This window comes from Drosophila subpulchrella, chromosome 2L (genome assembly GCF_014743375.2).
Source record: "Drosophila subpulchrella strain 33 F10 #4 breed RU33 chromosome 2L, RU_Dsub_v1.1 Primary Assembly, whole genome shotgun sequence".
NCBI classification, from domain to species: Eukaryota; Metazoa; Arthropoda; class Insecta; order Diptera; family Drosophilidae; genus Drosophila; species Drosophila subpulchrella.
Window position 1 is genome coordinate 18,272,351 of NC_050610.1, and position 17,347 is coordinate 18,289,697.

At 38.2% G+C, this 17,347-nt stretch overlaps 2 protein-coding genes across 2 annotated transcripts; one reads left to right on the plus strand and one right to left on the minus strand.

The window, feature by feature from the left end:
* The first annotated feature begins 13,343 nt into the window (after window positions 1–13,343).
* LOC119548166 (class E basic helix-loop-helix protein 22) lies at window positions 13,344–15,389 on the plus strand. The gene is made up of 3 exons (XM_037855277.1): window positions 13,344–13,595; window positions 14,317–14,922; window positions 14,984–15,389. Exons 2-3 carry the CDS (start codon window positions 14,348–14,350, stop codon window positions 15,108–15,110), a joined length of 702 nt encoding a protein of 233 aa, XP_037711205.1. The 5' UTR covers window positions 13,344–13,595; window positions 14,317–14,347; the 3' UTR covers window positions 15,111–15,389.
* A 147-nt stretch (window positions 15,390–15,536) lies between these two features.
* Window positions 15,537–16,381, minus strand: LOC119548167 (acyl-CoA 6-desaturase). The gene has a single exon (XM_037855278.1). It carries the CDS (start codon window positions 16,373–16,375, stop codon window positions 15,788–15,790), a length of 588 nt encoding a protein of 195 aa, XP_037711206.1. The 5' UTR covers window positions 16,376–16,381; the 3' UTR covers window positions 15,537–15,787.
* Between the last annotated feature and the right edge of the window lie 966 nt (window positions 16,382–17,347).

The following is a 17,347-nucleotide window of genomic DNA, read 5'->3' on the forward strand; positions in this document are numbered from 1 at the left end:
ACATGTGGCCAGGCAGCCGTCACAATGCCATCAAAGCCAATGCCAAAGGCTTAGCGGCCGGGAGGCTCCACCTTTCCGCACTCTGCATCCTTTACTAATGGAAAACAATTTCCGAACATTGCGAATTTTGTGCGCTAATGAAGTGCGGCAGCCGGCTCTCTCATATTTCTCTGAGCTATTAAAGAAAAAACAAAAAAAAAAAGGGAAAGAACTTTCAACAACAATTATTAATTTCCATAGCTGCTTTTTCTTCATTTTTTGGTAGTCGTTTCTCAATGATGCTTTGTACTCTGACTGCATATAAATTGGCTTAATTCGCAGAAAATGGCAAAACTGAATCACAACAGCCAGAGGAGACCAGGAATCCCATCTGCAGCATCGGCACACATCGCCCCATCATCATCGTCATCTGCTGCTGATGTTGCCACTGTGCTGTTGCCCCTGTGCTGTTGCTACTGTTGCCGGTGCAGCAGCAACATCCACGTTGACAACAGCGACAACAAGAACAATGGCTGGGGAAATATATGTGGGATGTGCCGAGAAAAACTTTTGCAAATGAATAATCCACAATTGTGTGTCGGAGCACAAATTGCTATTGTTGCTTGCAGCCAGTCAAGAAATGAATCTCTACATGAGTTGGGCAGTGGAAATTTGTTTGTGAGACAAAGTCGTACATGAAAATACTCTAAAGAGAGAAAAAAAGTGTCAACGGGGCAAGAGATAAAATATCTTAGTTTTATATATATTTTTAGTAAATATACATTTAAGTATAATAGTATTTTAAATGTTATAAAAACTAAAATTTTTAATTTCAATAAATATATGTTGATCCATTCTGATTTAAAAATACAATCATACCCATTTATAAAAAGGCATTCAGTGATAGACATGCATTGTTATTGTTTTTGCAACTGGCATGCTCAAGTGGAAAAAAGCATTGCGTATACGCCCGAGTGCACTTGGCAATAATAATTTGAGCTACCATGGCAGGCATTCCAAAGCGAGTCACAAATACACAGCATAGATGGATGGACGGACTGACAGCAGGTAGGTGGTTTGTACACACAGAGGTGGGCGCATTTCATCAGCATTGTCCGTACTATGACATAAATCACCAATGGCTAAGCAACTGCTACACTGGAGAAAAAACATAAGTCAAGACATACAAAATAAATATTTTTTAAATTTTTTTACACGCCTGTCATTTATATTATTATAGTAACTCTAGTTTGGAGCCAGCCAATATACATTTTAATTCCATTTTATATTCAGGTGATTTAAAATGTATCTTATAAACTTAACACCCCATTGAGAGCAAAAAAATTAAGGAAGTAATATTAAATACATTAAATTTTAATATGTATATTCTGGTAATAATGTAAGGAGAAACTTCATTTTAAATTCTAATGAATACCACATCAATTTAAAAATTTTCAAAACTAGCAGCATATTTCCCAGTACTCACTGGAGAGAAAATATAAATCAAGACATACAAAATAAATATTTTTTAAATTTTTTTACACGCCTGTCATTTATATTATTATAATAACTCTAGTTTGGAGCCAGCCAATATACATTTTAATTCCATTTTATATTCAGGTGATTTAAAATGTATCTTATAATCTTTAGACCCCATTAAGAACAGAAAAAGTTAAGGAAGTAATATGAAATACACTATAATTTCATTTGTAAATTCTGGTAATAATATAAGGAGAAACTTTGTTTTATATTCTGATGAATACCAATATCAATTTAAAAATTTTCAGAACTAGCAGCATATTTTCCCAGTATTCACGACATACTCACAGCTAAATCGCTGTCATGGCAACTTAGAAGATGGAAGATATATGTGGTTCTGGAATAGATGGGTGGGGCTCTTTGTTGAGTGACTGCTGCTAAGCTGGAGGCTTTTGCTGCGTTTATGGCCAAGGCGGAGGTGTGGTCGGATCTTCTCCTTCTGGCCAACTCCAGGGTCCTTTGTCTGCGGACCACGCACACGTCTACATCAATCAATAAATAAATGCGAGCATGGACATGCAAATCTCCAGGCTGTATGGGCCTTGCTCTAAGTTGGCTATTGTAAACTGGCATTAGGTCCTAAGCCCCTCAGCTAGATGCCCCATGTTGTTAATGCATTTCACGAAAATTAGTTGCCTTGGTGCCCAGGACATCCAGCACTTGCAGTGCCGGGGATCATTTGAAAATGGATTTTGTTATCGGCCCAGCACAGGTTTTTGCTCCAACTACATCTTTTGAATAACTTGCCCAAAGCCTGATTGATTTTAATTGGCTAGGAGACTCAATTGGATTAGGAAGAACTTAATAAGCCAAATCTAAGAAACAAAACAAAAGCCTTTTCCAATATGTTCAGCACACAAAGGATTCTGTTACCTAAGGAAAATTGTCTGAGTTTATTAAACCATCTAGGTTTATAATTTTTTTTTTTTAAAAGGGTTTAATATTCAAAATGGGAAGTTTAAAACTCTTAAAGAGGCATTCATTACGTCAACGATACTTGGCAAACATCTGCATGGCCCAAACCTTGAGCAACAATTATGTAAATATATATTCCAATTACGAAAACTTTTTCAATTTAATATCAATATAAAGGGGAAACTTCTTCTCAATAGTTCTTGCCAACTTGTGTGTTGTCGGAAAATCATAAAATCAAATGCTGCCTCGCTCGGCGCACAACTTTCGCGAAAGAAAAATACAATTTGGAAATTTTATTACACACTTTCCATTCTGTCAATTTGTGCGAAGAACTGCGGCAGCAGCCGGCAAAGTCCTTTGCCCGAAAATATCATATCGTAAAATGGAAATGAAATTAAACGCTGAACATTATTTATGACGCTGTGCATATCAAATGGGTAAGGGACGAGGATACGGACGAGGACAAGGGCTGCTCCAGATGCACCCTTTATTATTGGGAATGGAACGCACCACCTTGGCCGCGTGCTACGTGCGGGGATTCGAGCGGAATTTACTTTGTTTTCCATTTACATTCCCCTGGCACTTTGTTTCCTCGTTCATTTCTTTTTTTTTCACTATAATTTGGTGTCTAATTTGCATATCGTCCGCGCTTCCTGATTCTGATCCTGACATGCGCCGCCGCTCCGTTATCTTCGGTCCTGGCAAAAGGGACATCCCTCGTCCTGACAGCCTCCACCCAAAAATTTGCTGCCTCCGAAGGGCTCACTGTGCTATGTGCATCTGCATCGCTGCACCGCGTCCTTCTGCTCCTGCTGCTTCATTTAAAGTTTATTCGGCAACTTCAAGTGAAAAGTTAAGTCAACTTTTACCCCGCCCCCGCTGCCCGTTTCGGTTTGCAGAAGAACACAAAATGCCATTTCCGTATCCGGCAACTTTTGCCCCAAGAACAAAGCAAAAGGCGAAACAGAAATATTGGATGGTTTAAGGTATACAACGAACGATTGATGCTCTAATAAAGGAAGAGTTTAAGTAGGGAATTGCATTTTAAATTGTTGGCTTCACATTACAATGATAAGAGAATATTTAAAAAATAAATTATAACTAGATTCACTTAAATAGAGTTTACAAAAAGCGTTTGGTAATTCCCTTGAAACTAATAATATACATTTAATTTAGAAAATGCTTCAACTTGCATAATTGCATTATAACACGTTTAAAGTGAATATTGATTAGCTCTAACAATTTCGATTCACATGTAATTAGGTCAATTATTTTTCATTTTGCTGTTGAAATTATTTACATATCTGCATTGTTAATTTACAATTAATAAGCTCGATTAATTCGCTAACGAAGCAAACGAACTGGAATAGTTGCCATACTCGCAGGATGCGAAATCCATCCGAATTTCGCCCTGAAATTCCAGTGAAACGAAGCCCCATCCTCACGCCCCAATACATAAATTCCACTCAAATAATATTTGTGCTTGTTGTGGAGCTCATTAGTAGCTGGCAGCAACAGACAGGAAAGCTGAACCGAAGGGATGGCCGGGGCGGAAGCTGTGGGCGAGATGCCACACCCAGGATATCCAGGAAGGTCTTTGTGTTTTGCCCACACGTGCGCGCAAGTCGGGATCAAGTTGGGACCTTCGACTAAGCGCACTCCTGGGCGCCCAATCCCCACCCATTCCACACCTGTTGTCGGGACTTTGAGAGTTCAAGGGGGCGGCTTAACTTATGACTGCTGAAAAAGTTGCCACGCTACATAAATTAAATTACAAGTTCTCCAGGACGTGTGGATCTGATATTACGTTTATGCAATGACTGTTAAAAAAACTCGTGAAATGTTTAACAAAATATTGTACAGCAAAGTAAATTTATTAAGATTTACCAGTCAAATTTTATTTAAATTTAAAGAATTAAGAACAATCATTAAAACTTTATTTTGTGTTTATAATGAACAGTAGAAAACCCTAAAATGTATTTCATTATAAAGCGCTGTACTTCTTTAAGAATAGTTTGGCCACACTTTTTATTAGTGGGACCAGTTTTATCACAAATTCACAAAAATAACTTGGTTTGCTTTTAAAAATTCAGTACGCATAAGCAATATATGAGTATTTGGATTTCTTTCGCTTAATTTTTTGCTTCCAGAATGCCTCTTGTGGTTGACATTCATTTGGGGAAATTTATGTTAATTAGAATTGAATTTCGAGGCATGCAAAGTTTGGATGCCCGACATCTTCGTTCGTTCCTTATTTGATTCAATTTATATGCCGCTGTCAAAGAACGACAAAAAGGAATAAAGAAACTCAAGGATAAGGAGGTGTCCTCTGGCAAAACTTTTTTTCTTCAATTTTCCCTCGCTGACGTTGGTATTATGTCGTCATCTCTCCGTCTTTTTTTTTCCTCAAGCGTCAAAAAGTTTCCACAGGGCCCTTGTGTTTTGCGGTTGTTGATTGTGGAATTTCTTTATTGCACGAACATTTTGCATGGCTGATTGTTGTGGCTTGTTAAATGTATCAGTGATATATAAATCCAGATTAATATTGCGATTGTTTGGTTCTGCTTCGGTTGTTTAAGTGAAACTTCTGGCATTGTGTTGGTTTGTCGGTTAAGAAACAATTTGAAATGACCACAAGTTTGGTTGGTGTTTAATCCATCGGGAAATCTTTAAGATTTTGTTTAGTTAAGATTATCAAAAATCGTTGTATTAAAATATATTCCTTCTTTACGATTTATAATAATGAAATGAATGGAAAAATAATATAAACACTTTATATCGTCTTCGCTTTTAAGTTGTTACAGGTACTACAAGTGTTGCCTGCTTTAGATCTAAGAGAGAAACCAGTTTTTATGGTCTTAAAGTTATCTTGACATTCTAAAATATTCCACCCCTCGTTAAAGTTCCTTCCTGTTTTAATTTGCTGCATATTCTAAAATGTAAATGGCGCTTGCAAACTTACAATGAAAATGCAACATTTTCGTCGTACTTTTTCTTCAATTTTGCAGTATTTTCTCTTTCATTTTGTCTGAATTCTTTTTTTTTTGCCAAAGCATAATCAGTGGGGAGGCTACAAACAAACTGAGTGAACCGGGGAAAGCACATAGAGAAGAATGTACATAAAAAAGAACTAGAGAGTAGAAGAACGCAACTTCGCTTGTGCGCATAATTTTCCTGAACGCTCCCGGCTCCGCTTTTCACCGCTTTCCCCTGCTTTTCTCCAATGCCGGACCTGCAGGAAATGGCAGCTATTAGCATTTGACTGCTTCACTGATGATGTTAACGATGCCAGCCAGCAACCGAAAAGTCCGTCTCTCCAACCGACCGAAAGTCCTGCCCGAGAGTTGGGGGTAAAAAATGTTATATGCACATAAACTTTTAAGTCCGAGCGGTATGAGGATGTGGAAATTCGAGGACTCGGGCGCAGGACAAAGTCGTCGCCGGTCGCCGGTCGGCAGGCAGCATTTATTATTGCACATTTTATGCGCTCGACTGAACAATAAAATAAATGAGAATCATCCAAAATGCAAAAATGGAACCCAAGAAAATTGCGCATAAATGCCGAAATTATTTTGATGTCTTCCCTTCCCTCTACGCGAAATAAAATAAAGAGAAGTAGAGAAGAAAACTCTATGTTTGTATGCCTCATGTGGCCAAATAATTGCTGACGTGACACATTTAACTAGACCAAGATGGATTCGCTTAATGATCTCCCAGGGAGGCGGCACGTAAGCGGATGCAATCAAAATTCCATTTGGCAAAGCGTTGAGAAACGCACAATCAGTCATTAACAGTGTTCTGCACCCCCTAGAACACAAAAAAAAAAAATGAAAGAAAAGCGAAAACTAAACAAAATTTGAGGCGGCTCCATCCGTCAGGAACACACGTACATTCAATTCAATTGAAGATGTGACTGATGTCGAACAACGACCAAGGGAAAATACTGCACTGAGCGGAAGAGATCCATTAAAAATTAGGTTATATCGGTTAAAGAACCAAATTACTTTTATGTTTATAAATCATTTATACTGGCTTATACTGCAGATTTTTAAATGCGCGAATTCTTGAGCATCATGCGTTTGTTTTATTTATTTATATTTAGATCAACTTCGAAATAAATATTTGGAAAAATTGTTTGCCTCAAGATCTTATCTTCAAGGTTGGGTAACATTTTTTTTTAAATGTACTTCATTTTTTTTTAAATATATTTTACAAGTGGTAAATTTTTTTTCAGTGTAATAACTCCACTGGTCACTGCCACTGTGAGTAGCTTTGGTGGTTACTGGGCTCTGACAGTGGTGCGGGTTGGTTTCGCCCCCGTCTAATCAACGTCAGCGCAACAATTTGTTATGAATCCCTGGCTCAGACGCTGTCACATCGATGCTCCGCTGCACGCTGGCCATTAATGGATGTCGTGGGCGTAGCACTCTGATCCTCAAACGTCCTGATTAAAGGATATCAAAGTTTAAAGCTGCCAGAGAATTAGAAAGCAATTTCGAGGGGGTTTCGCTTTGAGCAACACTGCCAAAAAGGAAGTAAGTGTATTTTTACTGTTTATAGGAATTAATATATTAAAATTAAAGTATAAAGCTGGCAGAGAATCAGAAAGCGATTCCGAGTACGTTTCGCTTTGAGCAACACTGCCAAAAAGGTAACAAGTGTATTTTTACTGATTATAGGATATATAAAATTGCAATATATCTTTAGAAATTATTTTCCATTATTAAAAAAGTCTGTTCAGGTATTATTTATTAAACTGAACAAATTATAATCTTATTCTTAATAAAAGTAATAGTCCCAACATATTTAAATATTGATAAGTGTAAAAAAGATTTTCATTTGATGTGCAAACTGAAATTTCGCCCGATGGCAAGAGCTAATTCGAAAATATTCCCATGGGAAGCCAGAAGGCACGAAATGCTGCGGGGAATCGAATTTCCCTCGGCCATGCATTATTCAATATCTCGGCACAGAATCTCACCCGGCGATGCACACCTCTTGAATGGGAGTCTGGCCTAATCGGAGTGCTGTGCTGAAAGCATTAGGAATAAGGACACATCATTAGAGGCAACCCAGTCATTTGCTGCAGACTGTCATCCGGCAGTCGAACATCCACCCGGCGAACAAGGACAGCAGCCGGGAGTGCATAATTCATCAAAATCAGCAACAGGAACGGAATCGAACAAAAGTTGACTCTCCAATGGGAAATGGGTGCTGGCTGTTTGGCCGGGGGTGTACATAAGTGTACTATATCGAATGGCTTCTGCCGTTACCTGGACTACGATTGTAATTGCAGACCATGGCTGCCTTTTGGTTAGGGGCATAATCAAAAATGCGTGTGCCACGCTGCAAAGGACGCATAATCCCAGAACACACCAAGGGGCATCAGCATCATGGTCAATACACTGAGAAAAATTAATAACTAAAAATGTTTCCAGTATTATTATTTCGGAACTGTAGAGGTGATGGAAAAAAGAAATGGGTTTTTTTTTATTCATCCAACTTTAAATTCTTAGTGAGCCTTAGGTATATCCTTCACTTTATATAAGATATGTTTTTAAGTAAATAAATCAATTAAAAAATGTTTTAAGATGAAATACATTAGGAATTTTGAAATTTGGGTTTTTTATTTCATTTATATGTAAGGTCTTCACAAAAACAAGAACTTATAAAGAAGTAATAAAGGTCATTTCATCAAATATTTTTTAGTAAGAACTGAATTTGTTAAGAAGAAAAATATATTTAACAGTAAAATACCTAAAAATAAAACCAAGATATCCCAGTGACTTGATTTTTTTTGTTCTTAACAATTTTCTGTCTTCCTATTATACAAATTAGTTTAATTAAATTTTTTTGCCGTTTTTTCTTTCCGTGTATGTCATAGAACTAGAGCTGACTCAGCCGGCATTTATCGAGCTGTACTTGGGCATTGTTGGGTCCATCCAGTGTGTCCCTCCTCCACTTTGCATTCTCCTCCTGCTGATCCACCCACGGACCGTCGTCCTGCGTCCTTCGTCCTTCGTCCTTCGTCCTTTGCTTCGCCCCTTGTATCAAAGTTGTGCCCTTTGTTTTCGCCCGGTTCCTTTCTGTGTCCTGTGCGTGGTGGTCCGTGCCTGCAATTTTTTGTGTTTCTGTTCCATCCAGTTTCTCCTTTTGGTGTTCGAGCTCTTCTTTTTCGACTTCCACTCGGCCACCCTACTCCCTTTTTGTTTGTGTAACATTCCATATCCATTTGCAACAACGCGCGCAAAAAGAAAAAAAAAAAAAGAAGAGCCGAAGGGAAACCGGCAAACAACCCCTTTTTCCACCCTTGGGGGTGGTGCTGAATCCTCATCCTCAGCATCAGCAGCATTTTAATTCGAATTGGTATTGCTCTGGCACTGTTATTGTTGTTTTGTTGCTGGCTTACCACCCCGAACCCCTCGGAAACTCAGGAAACTCACCAACCCACGGGTTCACGTTCACCCTCGCTGTTTGGTTTCCATTTGATGCTGATAAATTGTAAGTACGCCCGGTTGGGCAGTGGGGTGTTAAAGATTCGCTCTGCAGAGGAAGTTGCATACATCGCATAATTTGATAAAATATTGCACGCTTTTCCCTTTGTCTGAAATTATTATTATTTCGCTGTTTTTCGTTTTTCTCGTTTCGTTTTTTTTTTTGGGTCGCTGGCAGAGCGCATATGATGGGCATTAGATGTAATCAATGAAAGCTCGACGCAATCCATTCAGTTCGGCTAATGGATGAGAAATCCTATCAAATGGGGAAATCAAATTCTCCGCGTTACAGTTTCCGTTTTCCGAGGCACGTTTTATGTGCGACTCGTTAATTATTTAGAGTGTGATGGTTTTCACAGGGGTTAGATAAAAACAAAGCGGACAAAGAGCGATTTTCCTTTACAAAAAGGTATTATTGTTAAGAGTTCTTACGGATCTTAACAACAAGTGACGTTAAAGTTATCTCTATAACAGAGATTGTGTTTTTTGCTCGCTCCACTCAAATATTTTTCTAACCTAATATAAAATCTTCCCTGTTTTGTGAGATAAAATGAAATCTTCCAAATGGTTCTTGTGTTTTTTCTTTTGTTACCCAAAATGGGGCAAGTTTATCTTCGGCGTGAAGAACTTTCGGCTAATGGCAAAAGCGCATCAAGCTTGTCAAGCCGGAAATGAGCGATAAATATATCTTCATTCGGGTCCTATTTCGAACGCAAGTCGGCAGCGATTTCCCCAGCGTACAATTGACACATTTTTGTATTTCGTTGACGTCTGCCAATAAAAATAACGAAATAAAATATGGGACTGTCAGGAGTGTGCGTGTGTATCTGTGGCTTAGGGATCGGAGCTGCTACCTTGAAAACGATACGCTAGGGAATCATTAGGCGAACCGTCATGGCCATAAATATTGCCAATATAAGGAAAGCCCATCGATAATAAGGTTAGAAAGCCATAAGCCCAAAAATCAACTGAATCTCCAAAGAGAGAACAACAGAAGCGGGCTGAAAAGGCCTCTTCATAAATGTGCCAAATTGGTTTTTCAACAATAAAATGCTAATGATTGATTCACATTGCCCCATGGAGTGCTGTTAGTTTGGGCAAGCCCCATAGAACCAAGAATTCCATGGTTTTGTCTAATTTGCGCATACCCAAACATTAAATTGGGGTTTCGTTTGGGTTTCTGGGCTTTTGCATTTGTAATTTTCTCTAACGAACAAGCGAGGGTTGATTTTTGTCCAGGCCTCGAAAGTTAGATACCTTAAGTTTATATTGAAGAAAAACATTAATTTTAAAGATTTTTTAGTTTTTAACTTGACCTCCTAATGAAAAAATATTAAGATCATTAAGATCAAATTATTATAATCAATTTATGCCATATATCAAAAAGTTTTTGAAAAATAAACCAAAATTAACTTAGTTTTATTTGAGATATATCAAATTATGTAATTTCTTATTAAGAATGCAGTTCAATTGAATAACACATTTATTATTATTATTTATTTACTTTAGTAGCTCATATTAAATAATTAATAAATAAGAAGAATTAACAATCAAGCAAAATACATACACAAAAATAAAATATTTTAAAGATTAGAAAATATATATTCATATATATGATATTCGGGAAAACACTTTTTATCATAGAATAACATAGTATTTTCCCTATTTGACTTAATAAAAGGGCCCATCCATTTCAAATTAAGCGATTTAAAATTATACTAGTGGCATAGTTCGAGGGGCAGCCATTAACCCCTGACAACCCCTTAACGGATCGCGATGTACGAATCCAAAAAATCCCTGGGCCGGCCATTTACAATTGGTCCGCAGTGCGGAACCTAAGCTAATGATGACTGGCATGCACAAATGTACAAATCTTAATTATGCAAATCACGGTCGCGCATAAATTATGCAAATTATAATGAAATTCCTCATTGCCGGACCTGGGGACCCGGATACCAACGACAAATACCCATCTATATGTATATGGATTGATAAAAATGTGGCCATAAAATGAAAAAACCGAAAATTTAAATTTCGTTTGGTCCGGGGTTGAAAAGTCGAAGTTATTTTGGTGGCCGTAAATTGCAATGTAAGTGCTGAATATAAACTGAATTTGTCCCAGAACAATTACAATAAGGGAGAGTGCACTGCGATGGCAAATAAAACCAAATCCCAAAAAAATGGAATTCTCACAATCACGGAGAAAATGGTGCATTGCCTAGAGGGGCAGTCCAGATTCTGGATTTCATTGAAAATAATGCCATACGGTGGCTGCTGCCCCGAACATCTGACACAATAATTTCCCCTACGAAACGAGGGAAGCGCAAACAAAGGGAAAATGGAAAAGTTGCCAGCGCAAATTATTAAATTTATTATGCGCGAAGTCATTAGGCCTGTCGTTCGTCCTTGCAGTTTTACTTATTCTAAGGACTAAACGACTGCAGGCAGCTCTGAACACACACTCCGCCACCGATATCCTGCCAGTCCTGAAGTGCGGAAAGTCATTAGTGGGCATTGCAGTTGACAGGAGGATAGAGATGCTAAGCTGTGGCTAGTAAACTTCATTGGCTGCTTGAGAAATCGAAAAAATTAGTTTGTTGATATCTTAGAAAGTAGCATATCCTTTGAAATGTTGTGCTTAATAATGTCAATATTGCTTAGAATCACTTTTCAACAAGAAAATCTTTAATTTAAACTTACTATGGAAGTACCCTCTATAATTTTAGTGCATGTACCAGTAAAAAGTTTCGAGCAGACGCTCTTTTTAATTATCAAAAAGAAGGTATTACAATGTTAATAAATTCTTAGTGGTCATTTCCTACATGTGGGGAATATAAATACAATTAATTAAATTTGAATCTTTTAAATTGTTAAACGTTTACCGAAACAGCACTGGGAAAAATGATGAAGGGCTTACTAGTTTAGGCACGGCCACATAACAATATACTCTAGAACTTATCGGTAATAAGGTAAATTAAATGTTTTTATTCTTTTTCATCTTTCAGATTTAATATTTTTACCTAAAGCATTACATATTTTTAATCTTATAACAATCTGATTATAATATCTTAATAAAAAAGATATAAAAAGAATATTTAAATGTGCCAGCATTCCTGATATAAAAGATTATCATTAAAAGTGCTACCTTAAGTTTAACGTAGTTTACATATATTCTAAAATAAATAATCTCAGTAATGCAATAAGTAATTTGAACCTGCTTGTGAATAGGTAAACAAGGATTTCCGAGCATTTTCCATACCCTCTCCTAGGGTATGCCTTTGCCAACGAAAATATTTGGCATGTGCCATTTATGGCATTGTTCCAACTTTGAACAAAGCGATACCATAATTTCCAGGCAACTCGCAAACGCACAAACTCACTCGTTCACGACGAGAATGCCATGCAGATGCGGCATCCTCTGTGCTATGCTATATGGTTGGTGTATGCTATATAGGCGATATGCTATGATGCACGGGCTATGGCCATATTCCTTGTTCCTTGTACCTCGTTCAACCCCCTAGGACGGGAATCCAGGACTAGGCAGGCGGCCCAGGATCAGCAGGCAGTGAGCATGTGATTAGATTCAGTTTCAATGGAAATTGAAATCACAGACAAAGGAGCGGGCCAGGGGGATTCAGGATGCGAGGGGTGGTGCCGGACCATCGGGGTTGAAAAGGAGCGAAACGATAAAAATCCTGAACAACAAGAGAAATGAATTTTCGGACAGCCAGGGCAAAAGCATTAAAAACTTCTTACACCTGAAGAAATTGACTATGCCATTCAACATTTAAGAGTAAAACAAGAGGAAACCCCTGCTCAGCTAAAGTGCGAGAGAGATGGAGATGTGCATGCAGCAAAAAGGCTGTTTCTGAGACTGCACACCACACTAACAAGCTTTGCCACTACTTTTTAGGGTCGAAAACGCTACATACTTTTCGACGAATCTAATATATCTTTTTACATAATAGATATGAAAACAAAAAACATTCAAAAATTTACTTGAACAAAAAAATTAGTTAGAATAAGTTTTTTTTTTTTTTTGACAAACTCTGCATTTTTTTTACTTCTTTAATAATACGTAATTTAAAAAATATGTGTAACTATTCATTTTTTTAATAAATTATATCATAAAAGTACATCCTGATTATTTAAGTTTTTATTTTACGAGGCATTCTTTACGTACGGTTTTTAGTTGAGGCTCACAATTTTTTTTTCGGAGGCAATGACTGTGAGTCATGCAGCTTTGTGAGTATTGGTAATAGTCCTGCTGTATGTATGGGTGTGGATGCTGCATTATGCGAAGCACAACCACTAAACGTCAACCACCGGCGTCAACACCCGACCCACATTTTTATATAGTGCCTCATAATGTTCCTTCTGCAGAAAGAGATTAACACCAAACGGTGACGGTGGCGTCGGTGGCAAAAAATTTATAATCGACCGAGATGCCAGTGAGAGTGGGACGGGGCGAATGCTAAACAGAGAGAGAAAGAGATTGCGAGCAGAGAAAAATCGGAAAATCGTTATGCGACTACTATAACCCACCACAAAATCGCGGTCGCCTCTGTTGTTGCCGGGCACCTCACACTCGCGCATCGAATCCGATTGCGATTCAGGATCTGAGTCCTCTGACACAGCAGCCGCATTTTAATTTTTGCCTGGTTTGTGGTGCGTGCGATTTTTTAAATTGTTTAAATCCCCAATTTCTTTTTCGTTCTCGGTATTTTCCCTCTCTTTCATACACCAGCGAACTTGTGATTTGTGGTTTATTTAAATAAATAATCCTTAAAGTGTGTCATAAATTAATAGAAAGTTAAATAAGGTCCTGCGGTGATTTTGCATATTTGATAAACGATTTTGCAGCAGGAACGGGTGGATTAATATTTGTAAAAATATGTATTTCCTCTGCCTTAACAGTTCATAGTTTAAAAATAGTGCTTAGTAAAAAGATCTTAAATAAAACCGTTTAAATAGTGCATTTAAATAAAGCAAAGCGAAAACCTCCCTCAAACTTGGTCTATTCCAAAGCGCCACCTATATAAAGCTTGACGAGGCTCAGACTTTGTTTTTGAAATATCAATTCTAATAACGAACAAAGAAATTTTAAATAGAGTTTGGAATTATATGTTAGTTTCGAATCAGTAACTAAATTATATATTTTAGTTTATTACTAATCATTTAAATAATAAATCGTAAATTGGCAAACTCTCCACCTATGAAAAGCTTTGTCAAGCTGTTGTTTTCGCCAATTTCCGCTAGCGGGAGCCACCGAACAGCTGACATTTTCCACCCCTATTTCTTAAATCCCTTTGCAACCCTGCATTAAAATATTTTGAGAGGCAAGGACTACCCTAAAAGATTACACATCCCTTCAACAACTTTTTTTCAGAGCTGGAAAAACTACCGAAAAATAAATAGAGATGGATCCCTCGAATCTGGCCTTCGGTTTTCCCGGTCTCCCCAACCATGGACACATGCCGATACCACCCACCGCCAATATGCTGGGTGGCCAGCATCCAGCACCCACGGCCAGTCCACCACAAAGCGTTCCAGGCCGCCGAACTCCATTGGGATCGGTAGGTCTGGGTGGTTTCTATGCCCATGGCATGGGCATGTCCCAGTCCCAGCCACCCACGGATGAGAACAAACCAGGACCGAGTGCTCCGGAAAAACCACTGAGTCCCACGGCCGCTGCCATTGCGGCCATTGCCATAAGTGGTGGCACCACCACGGTGGCTGTGTCCAGTGGTTCAGCCAGTGGAAGTGGTTCCAACAATGGCAAGCAGAAAAATCGACAAGGAAAGACTGTGAGGCTGAATATTAATGCCCGGGAGCGGCGAAGGATGCACGATTTGAACGATGCCCTGGATGAGCTAAGGAGTGTTATTCCCTATGCCCATTCACCTTCCGTTCGGAAGCTATCGAAAATAGCCACCTTGCTGCTGGCCAAGAACTATATTCTTATGCAGCAAAACGCCCTGGAAGAGTTGAGAAGGTAAGAATATTTATTAAATAAATAAAATAAAATTCAAAAACATTTCTTTTATAAATTTCAGACTGCTGGCCTATATACAAAGCACCACGGGAGCTGCACCTCTGGATTTGGGTGCCTTCCCAGCTGCTGCCAAACTGCAGGCCCTTCTTCAAGGACCTCACAACGAACCGCCCTCCAGCAGCAGTTAAATAAGATTCCGAACCACTTATAAACGAGGGTTCTCCTGTTAAGCAATCCATAAACAAGCAATATTTTTAAGTCAATTGAAAACAAGAATGCCAAATATTTGTGTACTAGTCAGACGAAAGGAGGTTGATAAACAGTCTCTTATCAGAGCAGCCAAGTGAAAATCGGTTAAGTGATATTTATTTTTGTCATAAGCATTTCTTATTTGTGCATTTACATGATGTCAACCACTAAGTGTAAGATGAATATTACCAAATAAAGTATTATTGAAGTAGAGAGTATTTAATATGAGACTATAAAATAAGCGAAGGGCAAACCATTTATTAAAGATAATATCTAATAGATATTTCATCAGCATTTTTGTATGAGTCAACATCCAAATATTTCCAACCCAACCATTTTTAATCGGCGATTATTAAAAACCACAGTCACAATTAAATAATTTAATCTTAGATCCGTTTCAAGTCTTGACAAAGTTATATACCATCATATAAATATACATATGTAGTTGGCTGAATGGTTTTTGATGATTAAGCGAAAGCCGTTTTGCGGAATGCGAAAAAAGCTGATTAAAACTAGACACAAAATCAATGAATACTCTAGAAACATATAGACATGTACAACGTGGAGGACGGCGTCGAAGGCGATTGCCGCTAAATCGGCTGACATTATAATAATATTATTCCGGTATGCCCAGGGACAAAACCTTGTTTTTGCCAGTGCGAAAAATGTGCTGTCTGACGGGCAATTGGCCAATAAGAAAGTCCTTCATTAGTTCAATGGCATCTCCGGAGTGTCCTGTTCCGTGGAAGGCGATTGTGGCATCTCGTCCTGCGTGATCCATGATGACATCATCGCCACCAGGATGGTCCCTCAGAAAGTGGGTGACGTCGTAGACCCTGTCGTAGATCACCACCCAGCAGTCGTCGAAGCTGTCGTGCTGGGCCACCTCCTCCAAACTGATCTCCGGCAGATCCTCCACCTTTAATCGCTCCTTTACGACCACCACTTGATTACTGGATTTTCCGTGTCCCAAGGGCACAATCCTCAGCGATTGCAAGAGGTTCGTCAACGCAGATGACATTTTGTATGCGATTACTTTCACTTTTATTAATATTTGATATAACGATTTGTAATGCCGCACTACCGCTTCAGACAGTCTGGAGTCTCGATTCGAGTTGAGTTCTGCTTGATTGGTTTCAGTTCCAGTTTCTCTGGGCTCTTGTTGTGTGTCTTGTGCAGCGACCGGTACTGGAGTGTCATTCATGCCTTGGATTGTAATCGTTTTATAAATGACAACACGTGAGTCGATCGATGGAGCCGAAGCCCCGGTGATAAGGCTTCGGCTCCAGAGAAACGAAGTCCCCACAGATCGGGTATTTTAATAGGTATATATAGAAACATATATGCAAACTTGTTTGCATCCATATTCATGGGAGGGCTTTCATTGCACTGAGATTGGGAGATTGTGTCATAATCATTTTATAGGCAATTGCACACATATTACTCAATTTACCAGTATGCTCGGGCAGATGAGCATAGATAGTATTATTCTCTTTACAAACTGGATGCTCAATGAGCTAATTACTTGCTAACTTGTAATTTTAATGGGCCGACAATTATTTAAAAGGGAAATTGTTAACGGCTTATCAGCATTACAATTGATTTATTGGCACAAGTCAAACGTGCATCGTGCATAATCAATTACTTCCACTCGAACCGTTTGATCGCAAGTCATTCTGGCAATCAAAATACTTTTTGGGTTAATAGCCTGTATTCTTCACATACAAATCTACAATTTTAATTAAATGCGTTTTAATTCCGTCAGAAATGTAAATTAGTGACACACTCTGACGTTTGTTCTAAATTGTCGAAGCCATTTAATGGGAACAGAGATAATACCTTCAATGTTATTGCTGACAACAACTTTGAACTTGAATTTAAAAGGAATTATGAAATGATGCCACGCTTTTGAACTATATTAACTAGTAATATGAAGTGAGTACTCGAACGTATAATCATTCAATGTAGCAAAATAAAAGGGCTGATGAAATAAGTCAGACTATTTAAATTGCCATTTGAAAAGGCGCCAGACAAAACGCAAATTAGAACACCTAGTCATTGTATGGTATAAATAGCAAATATTGCTTAGTAAATAAAATAGTTTAAACTACGCCGTAGCATCAAAAATATTATTAAAAGTATTTTTAAGACGTCACAATTCAATTGTTATTGAACG